The 12,586-nt window shown below is 47.2% G+C and overlaps 1 protein-coding gene across 2 annotated transcripts in view; it reads right to left on the reverse strand.

The window, feature by feature from the left end:
* lrba (LPS-responsive vesicle trafficking, beach and anchor containing) overlaps window positions 1-12,586 on the reverse strand; it is a 168,809-nt gene that overhangs the window by 10,467 nt on the left and 145,756 nt on the right. The window contains exons 48-52 of one of the 2 annotated variants that reach the window (XM_018735791.2): window positions 10,758-10,925; window positions 7,353-7,442; window positions 4,086-4,278; window positions 2,845-2,910; window positions 1,100-1,255 (exon numbers count right to left, since the gene is read on the reverse strand). In XM_018735791.2, coding sequence (XP_018591307.2) covers window positions 1,100-1,255; window positions 2,845-2,910; window positions 4,086-4,278; window positions 7,353-7,442; window positions 10,758-10,925 — 673 coding nt within the window. The remainder of the gene's footprint in view (window positions 1-1,099; window positions 1,256-2,844; window positions 2,911-4,085; window positions 4,279-7,352; window positions 7,443-10,757; window positions 10,926-12,586) is intronic. The other variant, XM_018735790.2, reaches the window with a different exon arrangement.

The following is a 12,586-nucleotide window of genomic DNA, read 5'->3' on the forward strand; positions in this document are numbered from 1 at the left end:
TCGTTGAAGAAAAACAGACAAAGCGAAAGCCGACCTGAGATGATTGTTAATGTCTGTATAGAAATATGGAAACTGAATTTTAGTAATCTTGGTCAATGCGCTCAGCTGATTTAACTAGTAAATCGTTCCTCTCCCTTTTTTATCGAAACAGGAAACTGACAACAGACCAGCGTCTGAAGAACATAATACACCTTAAAATAAACTGCAGGTTAAAGCAAACAACCTTGCGCATTTGAATTGTCAAAACAAATTAAAAATAGCACTTGACTGAAATAAATGAAGACCAACAGCAAATCTGCACTCTTTCAAGAAGTCCCTCCCCAGGGAGCTTAAATGTACTGTTTTACCATAACACTACCGTAGGAAAACATTATCAAAACATGTTGATTGAATTACACGTACTGTGCTGACTGGCAATCAGTAGCAAATGCTGCAATTTTAGTTTTGATCATTTACCTAATTACAAACATCATACACAGAAAAGGGCGAGAATAAAACACAAAGGAACAACAAGGATTGGTGACCAAAAAAAAACAGAAAAGATATTAGACATACGGTAAAAGTACTGAAGTATATTTCTCTCACACACACTTTCACACAGTTGCGCGCGCACAACCAGATACACGCGCGTATACACAGTGTGCCGGCTGGCCGGGAGTGCTGGTTTTTTCAAGCTGTGGGACAAAGTAATTCAATCAGGGGTGACACGAGAGAGCGGGCCGAAGCAGCATATTCCAATCAAGCGGTGAATGACAGGTACCCGGCTCTGTAACCTTGGGGATTAAGGCATCTGTGTGTGCGCCTGACAGCTGCTGCCCATGTGTAATTGCACTCTGTTCATATTTCTGTCCCACTGTTACAATTTTAATGCACACAAACAAAGGATGGCATCCTCCAAGGCCTCCTTTCGAGCTGCCCGACACCCAAATAGAGAGCGCTGCCCTTTCGAAATTGAATTCGGAGCCTATGCAGATCCCCGGAAAGGTACAAATAGCTGTGAGATGAGAGCAGGGTATGGAGTTGTAACCCAGGCAGTCTCATTTGTGACCCTGACCCTACGGCGTCTGAGCGTGACGTGACGTGGCGGTAATGGAATTACCCGTGTCGGTCGAATAGACGCGGAAGCTCTTGTCCCAGAAGCCGCACACAAGGACGAAGCGGTTGTCGGCGGTGATGACGAAGCACTGCGGGTGAACCTGGATGCTCTGGTCCAGGAGGTCCGTGATCTGTCTGCGATGAGTGCCGACGTTGCTGGCTGCAGGGAGCAGAGGACACCAGTGCAATGACCCACCTGTTTCATTATGCCCCCTCTTTCCCAGGGCTCCGTGTGCTGGCATGGGATTGTGGGAACACATTTCAGTGCCATTTCTCTGATCAATTCAGCCAGAGTTGGACTAACAAATTCCCAGCTTTCCCCACAGTGGCCAAAGGCGGAGAGAAGACCCCGGAGCTATAAATTACACCAGGCTGTAACTTGCTGAATAGGAGGTTTATATGGAGGTTGCGACACGAATGACATAGTGTCTTGTCAGGGCTGCAGGGGGCGCTGTAATGAGTGAAGATCTCTAGCATCCTCCTCCTCCTCCTGCAGTAGCACAGAGGAACAGGTGTAGGCATGTGTGCATGCATGTGCGTGTGTGTGGATGAGGGAGCAGGAGCTGCAGAAGTTAAAGCTCCGCGAGGCCCCAGGTCAGCCCCTCGCCCAGCCAATGGTACCCCACCAGACGGGAAGGATTTACGGTGTTTAAATGAACCGCGGCGTCCAGTGCATTCCACACAGATACACAGCTCACACCTCCCCACTTGTAACAGACACCCCCCCACAAAGCTACATAAAACAGAGCGCAAGGTTTATTTAAGGAAGATAAATTGTTGTCTGGGTGTCACTGCAGTGACGTCCACGTCGTCGTTAATTTTATTTATTTATTTAGCTGACGCTTCTCCCCTAAGCAACTTACAAGGACTGTACACTAAGCTACTTACAATGATTTGCACATTTAAACAGCTGGATAATTTTTACTATGTAATTTCAGGGTAAGTACCTTGATCATGCTTACAACAGCAGGAGCAGGGACTTGAATCTGGTACCTTAAAGTGAGAGGTCATAACCGTTATGCCACCTGCTGGTTATCGGACTACAGCAGGGAACTTTGTTATTAACTTTTAATTTCAGTTACAATTATTATACTGTAATGTAGCTATTGGGATCAAAACATGGTGTTGCCCAGGATCTGCTTGAGCTGGTGCTGCCATCAGCTACCTTTTCTCAGTGCACCTATGTCTATACCAGGAAAGGAGTGGTGTCCCCTCCACATCGGGAAACCCAACTCACCGTGAATGGATACACATCCACTACCTGCTTTATTAGCTCAGCCCCTGGGTTCTGAGATGAACAAGGAACCTCATGACCAATGAGAACCCAACTCACTCAGCATCTAATTAGGACAAAAACTGGCCAATGAAAGGGCAGGGCTGTGGGTGATAGCCAAGATGCCCGTCTTTGCCCCAAGGCCACTGTGGAGAAAGCTGTAACCAAGCTCGATGCTGCTGCCCCCCACCCCCACGGCTCATCAACAAGTCGAGAAGATGAAAGGGTGCTGTGCTGCCCTGACAGTAGCAGGACACAGCCTCTGCAGCACATTATTACAACATTCATATTCATTCGCACTGGAGCGCGTCCTCGGCCTGCGCAGGCCGGGGGGAGGTGACAAAGGGGGAGGGTACAGCTCGTTGAGTTTGCATTTGCATGTAAATGGTTTAGGAAGGAGTCACTGCCAGGTGAAAAACAACAGTAATTTCCCACCCAGAGCTGCCGCCACAGCGGAAGATGGACAAGTGACAGACCTATCAGGGGATCGATCTCCACGGGAAGCTGATACTGCTGGTCCTGGGTGGATGAGCCTTGGTGACCTACAACACAGAGCGAGAGAGACAAGGAGACAATGTGTACAAATGGACAATATTTAAAAATAAGCATGTAAAATACAACTATCTGATCACTTCTTGAAATCTGTCTGAAGTCCACAGTACCTAATTTCTCTCTCCAGTAAAATGTACAATATTTCATAGTTTAACACTGTATGAGCAAACTGATAAAGGTGAGCCCAATGAAAAAAGAATTAGACAATTATCTTGCCCTGGATGTGATCTAAGATTCTTCAGATACAAGGCTGCAGACAGGACACATAGGTTTGCGATGCAGACAGCACTGCAATTTGTTGCAGTTAAATGTTTTGGTTTTTTTGTTGTACCAAAAATGAAATGTTTTTGCATTCATATTTCTTCCGGAGAAAGATTTACAGTTTGTTTGGCAAATAAACAGTAAACACTGGAGTCTGATGTATTGAGGCAGACGTGGAGCTCTGTGAACCTTGGTGGATATGTCACAATCGATATCACATGCTCGGAGAACACGATTCAGATGCCATTGGAATCAAGAGATTGCACCAGAGGGAAATTAGCCCAACTTGAACAAGAGACAAATCATAAGTGAAATTAGAGCTCGCCTGCCACATCTGAGATCAAACAAACAAAGTTTGGTAAATAAGAACAAGTTGCTGTACAGATGCATCTAATAGATGCCATTTCTGTTCAGCAGATTATTTTATTCCATCCATCATCAATAACTGCTCGTCTTGTGTAGGGTTGTAGAGGTATAGAATCTATCCTGGAAATACAGGACGTGAGGCATGGTGCACACTGGACCAGTTTCCAGTCCATCACAGGACACTCACTCACTCACTCACACACTCACACACTCACACACACACACACACACACACACACACACACACACACACACACACAGTGTTTAACCACGTCGCCTGAAACACCCCGCACTATCACAACAAATTATTCTATTCTAGGGAGAAATTTTACTTTATCTGTTCTTTCCATGTGAAATGCTGTACGTAACGGGTAAGCCGCATAACACAGCTGTTGCACAATCCACACAGTACAGATCTCATGCTTTCCCTTGTTTTACTCTGCATTAGCAGGGAAAGGAAATGGCTGGTGGCTCAGTGGCTACAGAAGATGCTTCCGAGAATGTTCTTCAAACGGGCTGGAAAGCAGTTGCCCCCTACCAGTCAGTCCATGCCACTTGTTGACGGCGAAGAGGCGGTTCGCAGTGACTGTGATGACGGCGGGAGCCGAGAGGCCTGGCTGTGTGTTGGCGGCCACGTGAGCCACGGGTGAGTTGGAGGGGAACTTGAGCACCATGATGACATCCTGCTGCATCTGCTCAGTGAACATCAGTGGCGTCTGCAGGAGGAGATACTGTTGAGTGGCCGGCGGTGGGTGGAGAGGCGGGCGGGATTGGGGGAGACAACCACACAGAGGCACGCGGAAGGAGAAAGAGGGCAGAGGGAAAAGAGGAGCAGTTAGCGAGCCAGTGCAGAGACCACCACACAGACAAGCTTGCAGATGGCAACTCCTGAGGTTAGCGCAGCACAGGAAGGAGCAGGACAGGTGTGGACCAGCTTGCAGGGATCAACCAGCTGGACAACAGCAATACAGAAACAGTGAGCAGTACACCGCAAGTTAGGGACCATTTTGGGTAAAGCCCTACACATTTACCACGACAGATTTACTATTAAAGATCCATAATCCTGAAATCGAAAAGCTCTGAAAATCAAATGTTTTTCATGAGTTTGGCACCAAACCTGCGAAAACAAAACCCGATGATGACAAAAGCAACATGGACGTAGCCTCTTCTTCAAGCAACCAAACATAATAAACATTGACTGCATGTTTTACTCACAGGTATTTAGCTTTGTTTGAACCTGCATGTGTTTCAAGTTTTACTGAACGTTTTCCATAGAAAAGTAGTATTAGAGTATTTTCGGTCTATATTTATTCCACTATTTAATTTGTCAGTTTACTACTATACAAATAAACTGTAAATAAACTTTAATACTATTTAGTCTATATTTATTCAACTTAGTGTGAATATTCATGTGTTTTGCTGGAAAACTATTAATGGGTTTAATTACTGGCTGCAGCCCCAGACCTCACTGGGGGTGTTCTGCAACATATAGTACATTCATCATATTACCTTTCTAAAATCTAAAAAATTCTGACTTCCGAAACACATCTGACCCCAAGGGATTTGGACTGTAAATGTGTTCCACATCAAGTTATGAGAGCAGGATGAAAAATGAATAATTTACATTATCACAATCACACAAAATTTAAGGTTAAAATTCTGTTGAACACTGAGATCCAACGACACCATGGCACAAACTTATTTCCTGTACAAATTAAGCAATTGAAAATAATACAAAAAAAAAATCTGTAAAGGGCAAAAAGATATAAAAGGGGAAAATGCGTATTATCAGGTATTACAAAGCTACAAATTATAAATTTTGTGTACTTGGAGCCCTGGCACCAGCTGCACACAAGTTCTGTACCAGGGAACTTAACCTCGAGCTTGTATGGCACAGGGTCAGAGTGGAGAACAGCCTGTGAGAGGTGAGAGAGCACCTGAGCCCCCGATGAAAGAAGCACAACCTGCATCAAACATCCACCTTCTCCCCTGAAACAGTACTATGGTATGACTCAAAACCTAGAACCAAAGGGAATAAAAGTTTCCCTCCTCCCGAAGCATGGGGGTTAATGACTAAACATAGAATATTAAAAATGCAGACTGAGAAGATGAAAGAATAAGATAAATAATAGCTCGAAAGGTGTCATGCAAATCAAAAACAGGGAGATAGGCGACGTAGCGCGGATTTCCACTCTGCTCCAAACAGGCCCCTGCAGTAGTACCCTAGGCTTGTTAGGGAGTTGATCAGCAACCACAGATGGAGTGATCGATGCAGAGAATAAATCACCGCTCCGCACCGTCAAATGAGAGCAGTGTTTATAACAGGCATCAAGTCCCACCAAAGGCCAGCGAAACGGCTCTGCGTAAATATTCACTTCAGCTCTCGGCTCGCGTTTCGGCAGATCACAATGGGAGACCCGGCCACATCCTCTGATTATTTACACAGCTTTCCCATAGGTGGACATTAAACACACCTGTGAGTGTGAGGCGATTGCCTGGGTCCTGCGATTCTTTTACACGGCACCATTCAAACTGCCGTTCCTTAGCTTTTCTTCGCATGTTTCGCAGATAACATTTCCAGTGACTTCGGGAACACGCATCTTAAATTATTTCGGTGCCACAATGACTCTGGGGCTCTTTTTATGGACAAGGGGTTCGCAACTGTTTGCAAAACACTTGTAGAAGCAGAGCAAATAGAGTATGTGCTTAATGTCAAAAGCACATTGTGGCAAATCCCACCGTCTGACATACTGCTAGCAGCTCTGACAATGTCATTACCAGCACCACAACTGGATGCCAGGGTTCGCTCACATGATGCCTGGGGGGAAAGCAACTGGAAGGGAGAGGGCTGGATGGAGAATCATCTGCTTTTGCTTTGCGGCATTGGCCTGGACCATGAACATCAGGCGAGTTCTGTCAAACCCTGAAGTCACACCTGCTGCAGTTGGAGAGCGAAAGCCATTAACCCCTCGAACGCCTCCACATGTCCCTGTTTCCTAGGGGCCCAAAAGGTACGTCTCCTTAAAAAGGGTTTCTCACGCCAGCGACCCTGGACCGCTCAAGCAGAGCATTTATGAATCTAAGCAAGGTCTCAGGTTTCACGACTTCTCAATGGACATTATCACTACACTTCCTGTACCCTAGAGCAACAGCAAGTTTTTTTTTCAGTGGGGAGGGCTGCAGATACACAAGTAGAGGACATTTAACTCCTCGTGGAAATAACCTACTGCCACACAAGTGAACTTGTGTTTGACTTTCCTGAAGGCCCACAACGCTGTATTTAGTAAATATGGGCCTTCTGCACTATGGGCTGGTAGAAGGAGGAGCCTCCAAAAGGCAGACTGGGAGGGGGGATCCAGCTGTCAGCACCACTGAACCGCTGCACTAATAGGGGCCGTGGCTTGTCTCTCACAGCCTCTCCGTCCCTCACTTCGGTCTCCGGCCACAGCCCCAGCACCTCTCTTCTATTGTTCCTGCCACGGCTCAGGTGCTGCCGAGGAGTTTGGCTTGGCCTCCGGCCCAGCACTAATCCACCCCCTCGGCCCTCTGATGATAAAGGAGGGAATGGGTGAGAGATGGGGAAGGGGGGGGAGCACGGTGAGGGAGAAGGCGAAGTTTGGACATCAAGCCAAATGGGAAGCAAAGCAGAGCAGAGTCATCAGAACATAGTGCCAGTGAAAACCTGCGCTCAGCTTAGCAGAGAGGGGAACAATCCCCCCCGGGAAACCAGGGCTAATTCTGCCATCCTGACAGAGAGCTCCTTGGGCACAGAGAAATGTGTCACCCGCTCGGTCACATGACTCACCACCTGCATGGCAGAGCTCCTCGGAGGGTGGGGTTCGATGAGCACCTGGCAGGGGGTTTGCCCGAAACTTCGGATCTGAGCTTCAACAGCCTGGTGGGGAAAAGGGTGGGAGGGGGATTTGCCCATTAGGAGGTGCTAATACAAAGACGTAAGGCCATAAATGACACCTGGAAAAGTGGCTTGGCACACTGGATTGCACCATGGGTGAAGCGGAGCAGGAGGTGCATGTATGTGGGAGACAAGCCCGGTGTGTACGAGCGAGTATGTTACGTGCTGACTTAGTGCAGACCGGCAGGGGCCATGAGTATGAGGTCACTGTGGAGGAGCGTAAATGGCATTTCCATGCTGAAAAAGCTTTATTCCCCCTCATCTCCCCACCTCCTCCCAGGCTGTGCAGAGACCAGGTGTTCCTGGCCATCCCCTCCCAGCAAGCGTTCTTGTGGCTTGCCAAACTGAGAACACACACCTCCGCCAGTACTGGAACCACGTTAGCTCTGGGGAACGGTGGGAATTCACCAGGCTAATTAACAAACAGTTGATGGGGTGGCTTGAGAATGACGAGAACCACAAGATGCCTGTTAATTACTACTGTCCGATGGTTACCGAATTAGCAGCGGGAGAAGGACAATTAAAAACAATTATTTTTCTACACTAGAGCAACCCAAGAGCTTTAAAACTCAGCCAGGAGCTATTACTCTGTTTTATCTACCTGTACAACATCTCACATGAGTTTCAATCTGTCATTCAGAACACTGGCACAAGACCTGTGACCTGACAGAAGCATCTGAGTGGGAATCTAACTTTAAATCCAGACAGTAACTGTGACTTTACTGCCTGCAGAACCTGTTAAACCACACAATCAGAACCCAAGATGGAGCCTAACAACACTTTAAAATACTCCTCATTTTTACATTTATTCATTCAGCTGTTATGTTCCTCCTTAGAAACATACACTTCTACGCTACCTACAATTATTTGCCCCTTTACACAGCTGGGAAATTTTACTGGAGTAATTTAGGGTAAGTACCTTGCTCATGGGTACTACAGCTGGAGGTGGGACTCAGATTTGAATCTAAAGGCAGCAGCTCTAACCACAACACTACCAGCTTTTACTGTGCTGCTATTTGGGCTCCATAATGTCAGTATTTTTTGTGGAAATGCATAGATTAACAGCACAGGGAAACATCATGACATCCAAAATCCTTATTCTATGTTACCATACTTAGTAACCAAAATAAGTGCAGGAAGATATATATACTTTTTACATGCAAATATGATTGGCCTTATGATATTGCAGCACATTAAAATGAGTGGTATAATGTGGGCCACTAGGTGACATAGTGGTCAGATGCTGTTGGCTTGCATTTGAAGGACCAGGGTTCAAATCCCACCTCCTGATGTAGAACCCTTAACAAAGGCACGTACCTGGAGTTGATAGAGTAAATATTACCAGGCTGTATAAATGGGTAGATCATTGCCAGTGGCTTAGTATACAATTTGGACAAAGGAATCAGGTAAAGAAGAACTAACAGATCCTCCTGCAGACCTTCAAGCAACTGCAAATGTGTCACTGACTCCCCCAGAATGTCCTACTGACCGAATTAAGGTGGATTTTGTGCTCCCTGCAGCCCCACTCTGAGACCTGGTCTTGGACTCATTTTATACAGCAACTGCCCATTTGTCAGCTCCTACACTTAATGTCTGCAAAGCGGACTCTCAACCTGAATTATGGTATTTTCTAATGTGTACACAACTGCTTGATTGATAACAGCTAAACTAAATTATTTTTTCTTTTAAGAAACAGGGTCTCTTAGGTACAGCGCAGCAGTTAGAGCAGCGCCCTGTGTGAGAGACACAAGCGGACAAGCTGTTCAAAACTGCTGAGGGAGAGCATACAGCTCACGCAACACAGTTCACAAAGTATTCTTCTCATATATTAGGAAGTGTGTGGCCAGCGGTCTCTGAGCTCCTGCAACCCGGACACGTTTCCCAGACCCGCCTGGCCACCGAGAACACAGACACACGTGCCCGTTGCTGGATTCCCTCTCCGTGTTCTGCTGCATTCAGCTGTATGTACTTTAATCGCAATGAAGTACTTGGTTTATTTTCCATCAGCGGCATGTGCAGGGGACAAAGAGGAGTGTGTTGAAGGAATCCGAGGGGACCCGATCCTTTGGGCACGAGCCCAGGTTGGACAGAACTCTTATTAAGGCCAGTTTTACTCAGTGGCAGCAGTAAGACAGGAAGTAATCAGAGGCTGCAAAAACAGGGCTCTGCTGGGGCAGTAACCCTCCTCTGCGGTGAGACATTCCGTAGACCCCGACCCAGCCCCCCCCCCCCCCCCCCCGAGAGCCCGGCTTCCTCACCGGCTCTGGACAACCGCCCGTGTTTGTTCAGGTGATGAAAACCACTGTAAGGCCATGGGTTCGAGGCCTGGGGACAGAGCATTTCAAGGAGAGCACTCGGTTGTGCCAACTCCTCAGTTTCAAGCTTCGGATGTTCTGCTGCAGTGTGGCGCGGTGGTGCGTGAGTGTCTGCGCACGCGTGTGTTTGTGCATAAGAAGTAATTTATTCGAGAAGACCATTTTATAAATTTCAGCGAGCATGCACTGCTCTTAATGACAACACGGTGAATTTATCTATTTCCTGACCAGTGGAGCAGTTCAGGGGAAAATACTGGGTGTCACAGATCCAATTTTGTTTTCCGTATTAAACAGACGCCTGTGTAATGGGCTTCGCGCCCCGGCAATGAATCTGCATGCCAGGCTAACGGGAGGTGCGTCCGAGCTGGAGTCACCCGGATGAATCCGTAAATCACCAGCCTGCCCTCTCATCTCGCGCTGCTGCAGTCAGTGAGCATGAAGGACAGGGAGGTGGCAGCGGGTGGTTCGACTGGCACTGAGCAAACTCAGTACATTCCGCCCCATCTCTGCAAGAATGCTCCGCCCAAATGCGTCAAGCAGCCAGCAACCCCAGAAATGGACGACCCCTCGAGTGGGACCCAGAGTCACCGGCCTAGATCACGGTTAAGCCTCCAGTTGTCGTCTGCCCTCCCCGGCTCACCCGAGACTACCAAAAGCACCGCTAAGTGGCTACAAATGTTTTATTTTTATTTCAGCGACGCACTGCCCCTCCACCCTCTTCCAGCAGTGCTGGAGGGGCCTCCTGAATATTGAATGAGGCCTGAGTGCAGCTTTAAAACATCCAGAAAAGAACGAGGCCGAGCGCATCAATTGGTGGAGCCAGTCGTGCCAGAAAGCAGATCGGCTCATGCATAATTAAGGGCAAGGCCACTGTCAACAGCAAACAAAAAATAAGCAACACAAATAAACATTCTGGAGGATGCTCTGATGTGCTCTCCATCAGGCGCGGAGCGGTGGCGGGGGCGGGCGTAAAGAGACCCACCTCCCTCAGCACGGGGTCGCCGATGGCCCCCAGGTTGACGGCGCCTTCGTAGGTCAGGTAGTAGAAGACGTTGAGCGCCCGGCTGGCCTCCGGCCCCTGCTGCTTGTACCCGAAGATGAGGTCAATCCACTGGTGCAGCTGGCAGGAGACGAACTCACTCTCCAGAGCCTGCGGGGGGCGCACATGTGCACAGATATTGAACAGATCAATCAAGCTGTCTGTGTCATGTTCCAGTAAGCGCTCTCTCTCTCTCTCTCTCTCTCTCTCTCTCACACACACACACACACACACACACAAAATTTGATCAATTACATCAAGGCATTTACTAAAAAGCACTGAACTTAGATATTTTCATTTTAAACAATTCTAGAAAATCATTAAAAGGTTCTATACCTCTTAAAGTGCAAAGTTTAGTTGATAATTGATCAATAAACAACAGACATATGAACAAAGGCAATACAATTAGTTTTCAATAATTTACACACTAAGTTGATAAATATTGCTTAAAGACGATACAAATTAAATGTCATAATTCATTAAAAGCTACTCCCGGCGTTTTTCGATAACGTTGCTTTGCGGTGCCAGAAATGTCTTTATAATGTCACAGCATTGTGATAAAACACGACGCTCTGTTCATTAGGCGGCAAAGGAGGAAACCATTTACGAGAGTGCATAAACACAGCGATCGTGTTAATTTGCACAGAACTGTTGTGAGAAAAGCCCCGAATGGCTCTAAATTAGAGCGTGCTGCCTGATTGTCATGGCTGGCTTCTGTCACATTAATGCATGGCAAACATTAAACCATGCACTTAAACGGCAATTTATATCATTTAAATGTTTACGGCTGCAGCCTTCTCGTCACTCATTTAAATGTGACTCTCTGACAGCTAATTTCAGCTCATTCTCTCCACTCACTTAATTAGAACTTTCAATCAGGCCGGGTGCGGCGCACGTCTGCCATGCCGGATGACATGTTTTCGCTCGACGAGACCCTGATGGTGGGCCCACAGAAGCCCCAGCGTAATCACTTTATGAGGGCTTACACAGTATCGGCGGCAGCGGGGAAAGGTCGGCTCATCGGGAAAGGCCTTTGCGTATGTTTATTTGTCCCGAGGACGCTAGGGACGAGCTGCAGGGTTCACTTCAACGCTTCCTTAAAACACCTCAACGGCTGCGAGACCAAAGGGAACGGTATGAAATGACAGGCTGAGTAGAGAACACACGCAGCAAATCTGGTCATCGTACACGCTCCTCGTGAACTGGCTGCGTCTTTTACAGGTCAAGCTGCGACTAAGCTTTCGCAGTGATAAAATGTCGTCGACAAAGTGTGAAGAAGCACCTGACAGGCGCTTAATGCAGCGGTCTGCAACCCTCCTGCACACAAACAAGCAACAATGCATCGGTCTCAAAACGCTCCCTCTCATAACACAGCAGTGTTTGGTTAGCTTAACAGCTGCAAAAAAAAGGTCTAGGACCAAAAAAAAAAAAAAATTGAGGGGACGAGGCCTTCTGCCTACTTTTCAGAGGTAGGACTCTCAAAATGGTGGAACTCATTTAAGTGACTTCATTTAGCAGATGCTTTTTTCTCCCCCAAAGTGACTTACATCGCTAGATACACTACTTACGCTGGGTCACTCATCCATACACCAGTGGAACACACTCTCTCTGTCACTCACACACTATGGATGAAGCTCAACAGCATCTCTTTGGACTGTGGGAAGACACCGGAGCACCCGGAGGAAACCCACACAGAGATGGGGACAAAATGCAAACTCCACACAGACTGAACAGGAATGAAACCCACATCCTCTTACACTACCCAAGTGTTT

Source organism: Scleropages formosus, chromosome 16 (genome assembly GCF_900964775.1).
Source record: "Scleropages formosus chromosome 16, fSclFor1.1, whole genome shotgun sequence".
Classification (NCBI taxonomy): domain Eukaryota; kingdom Metazoa; phylum Chordata; class Actinopteri; order Osteoglossiformes; family Osteoglossidae; genus Scleropages; species Scleropages formosus.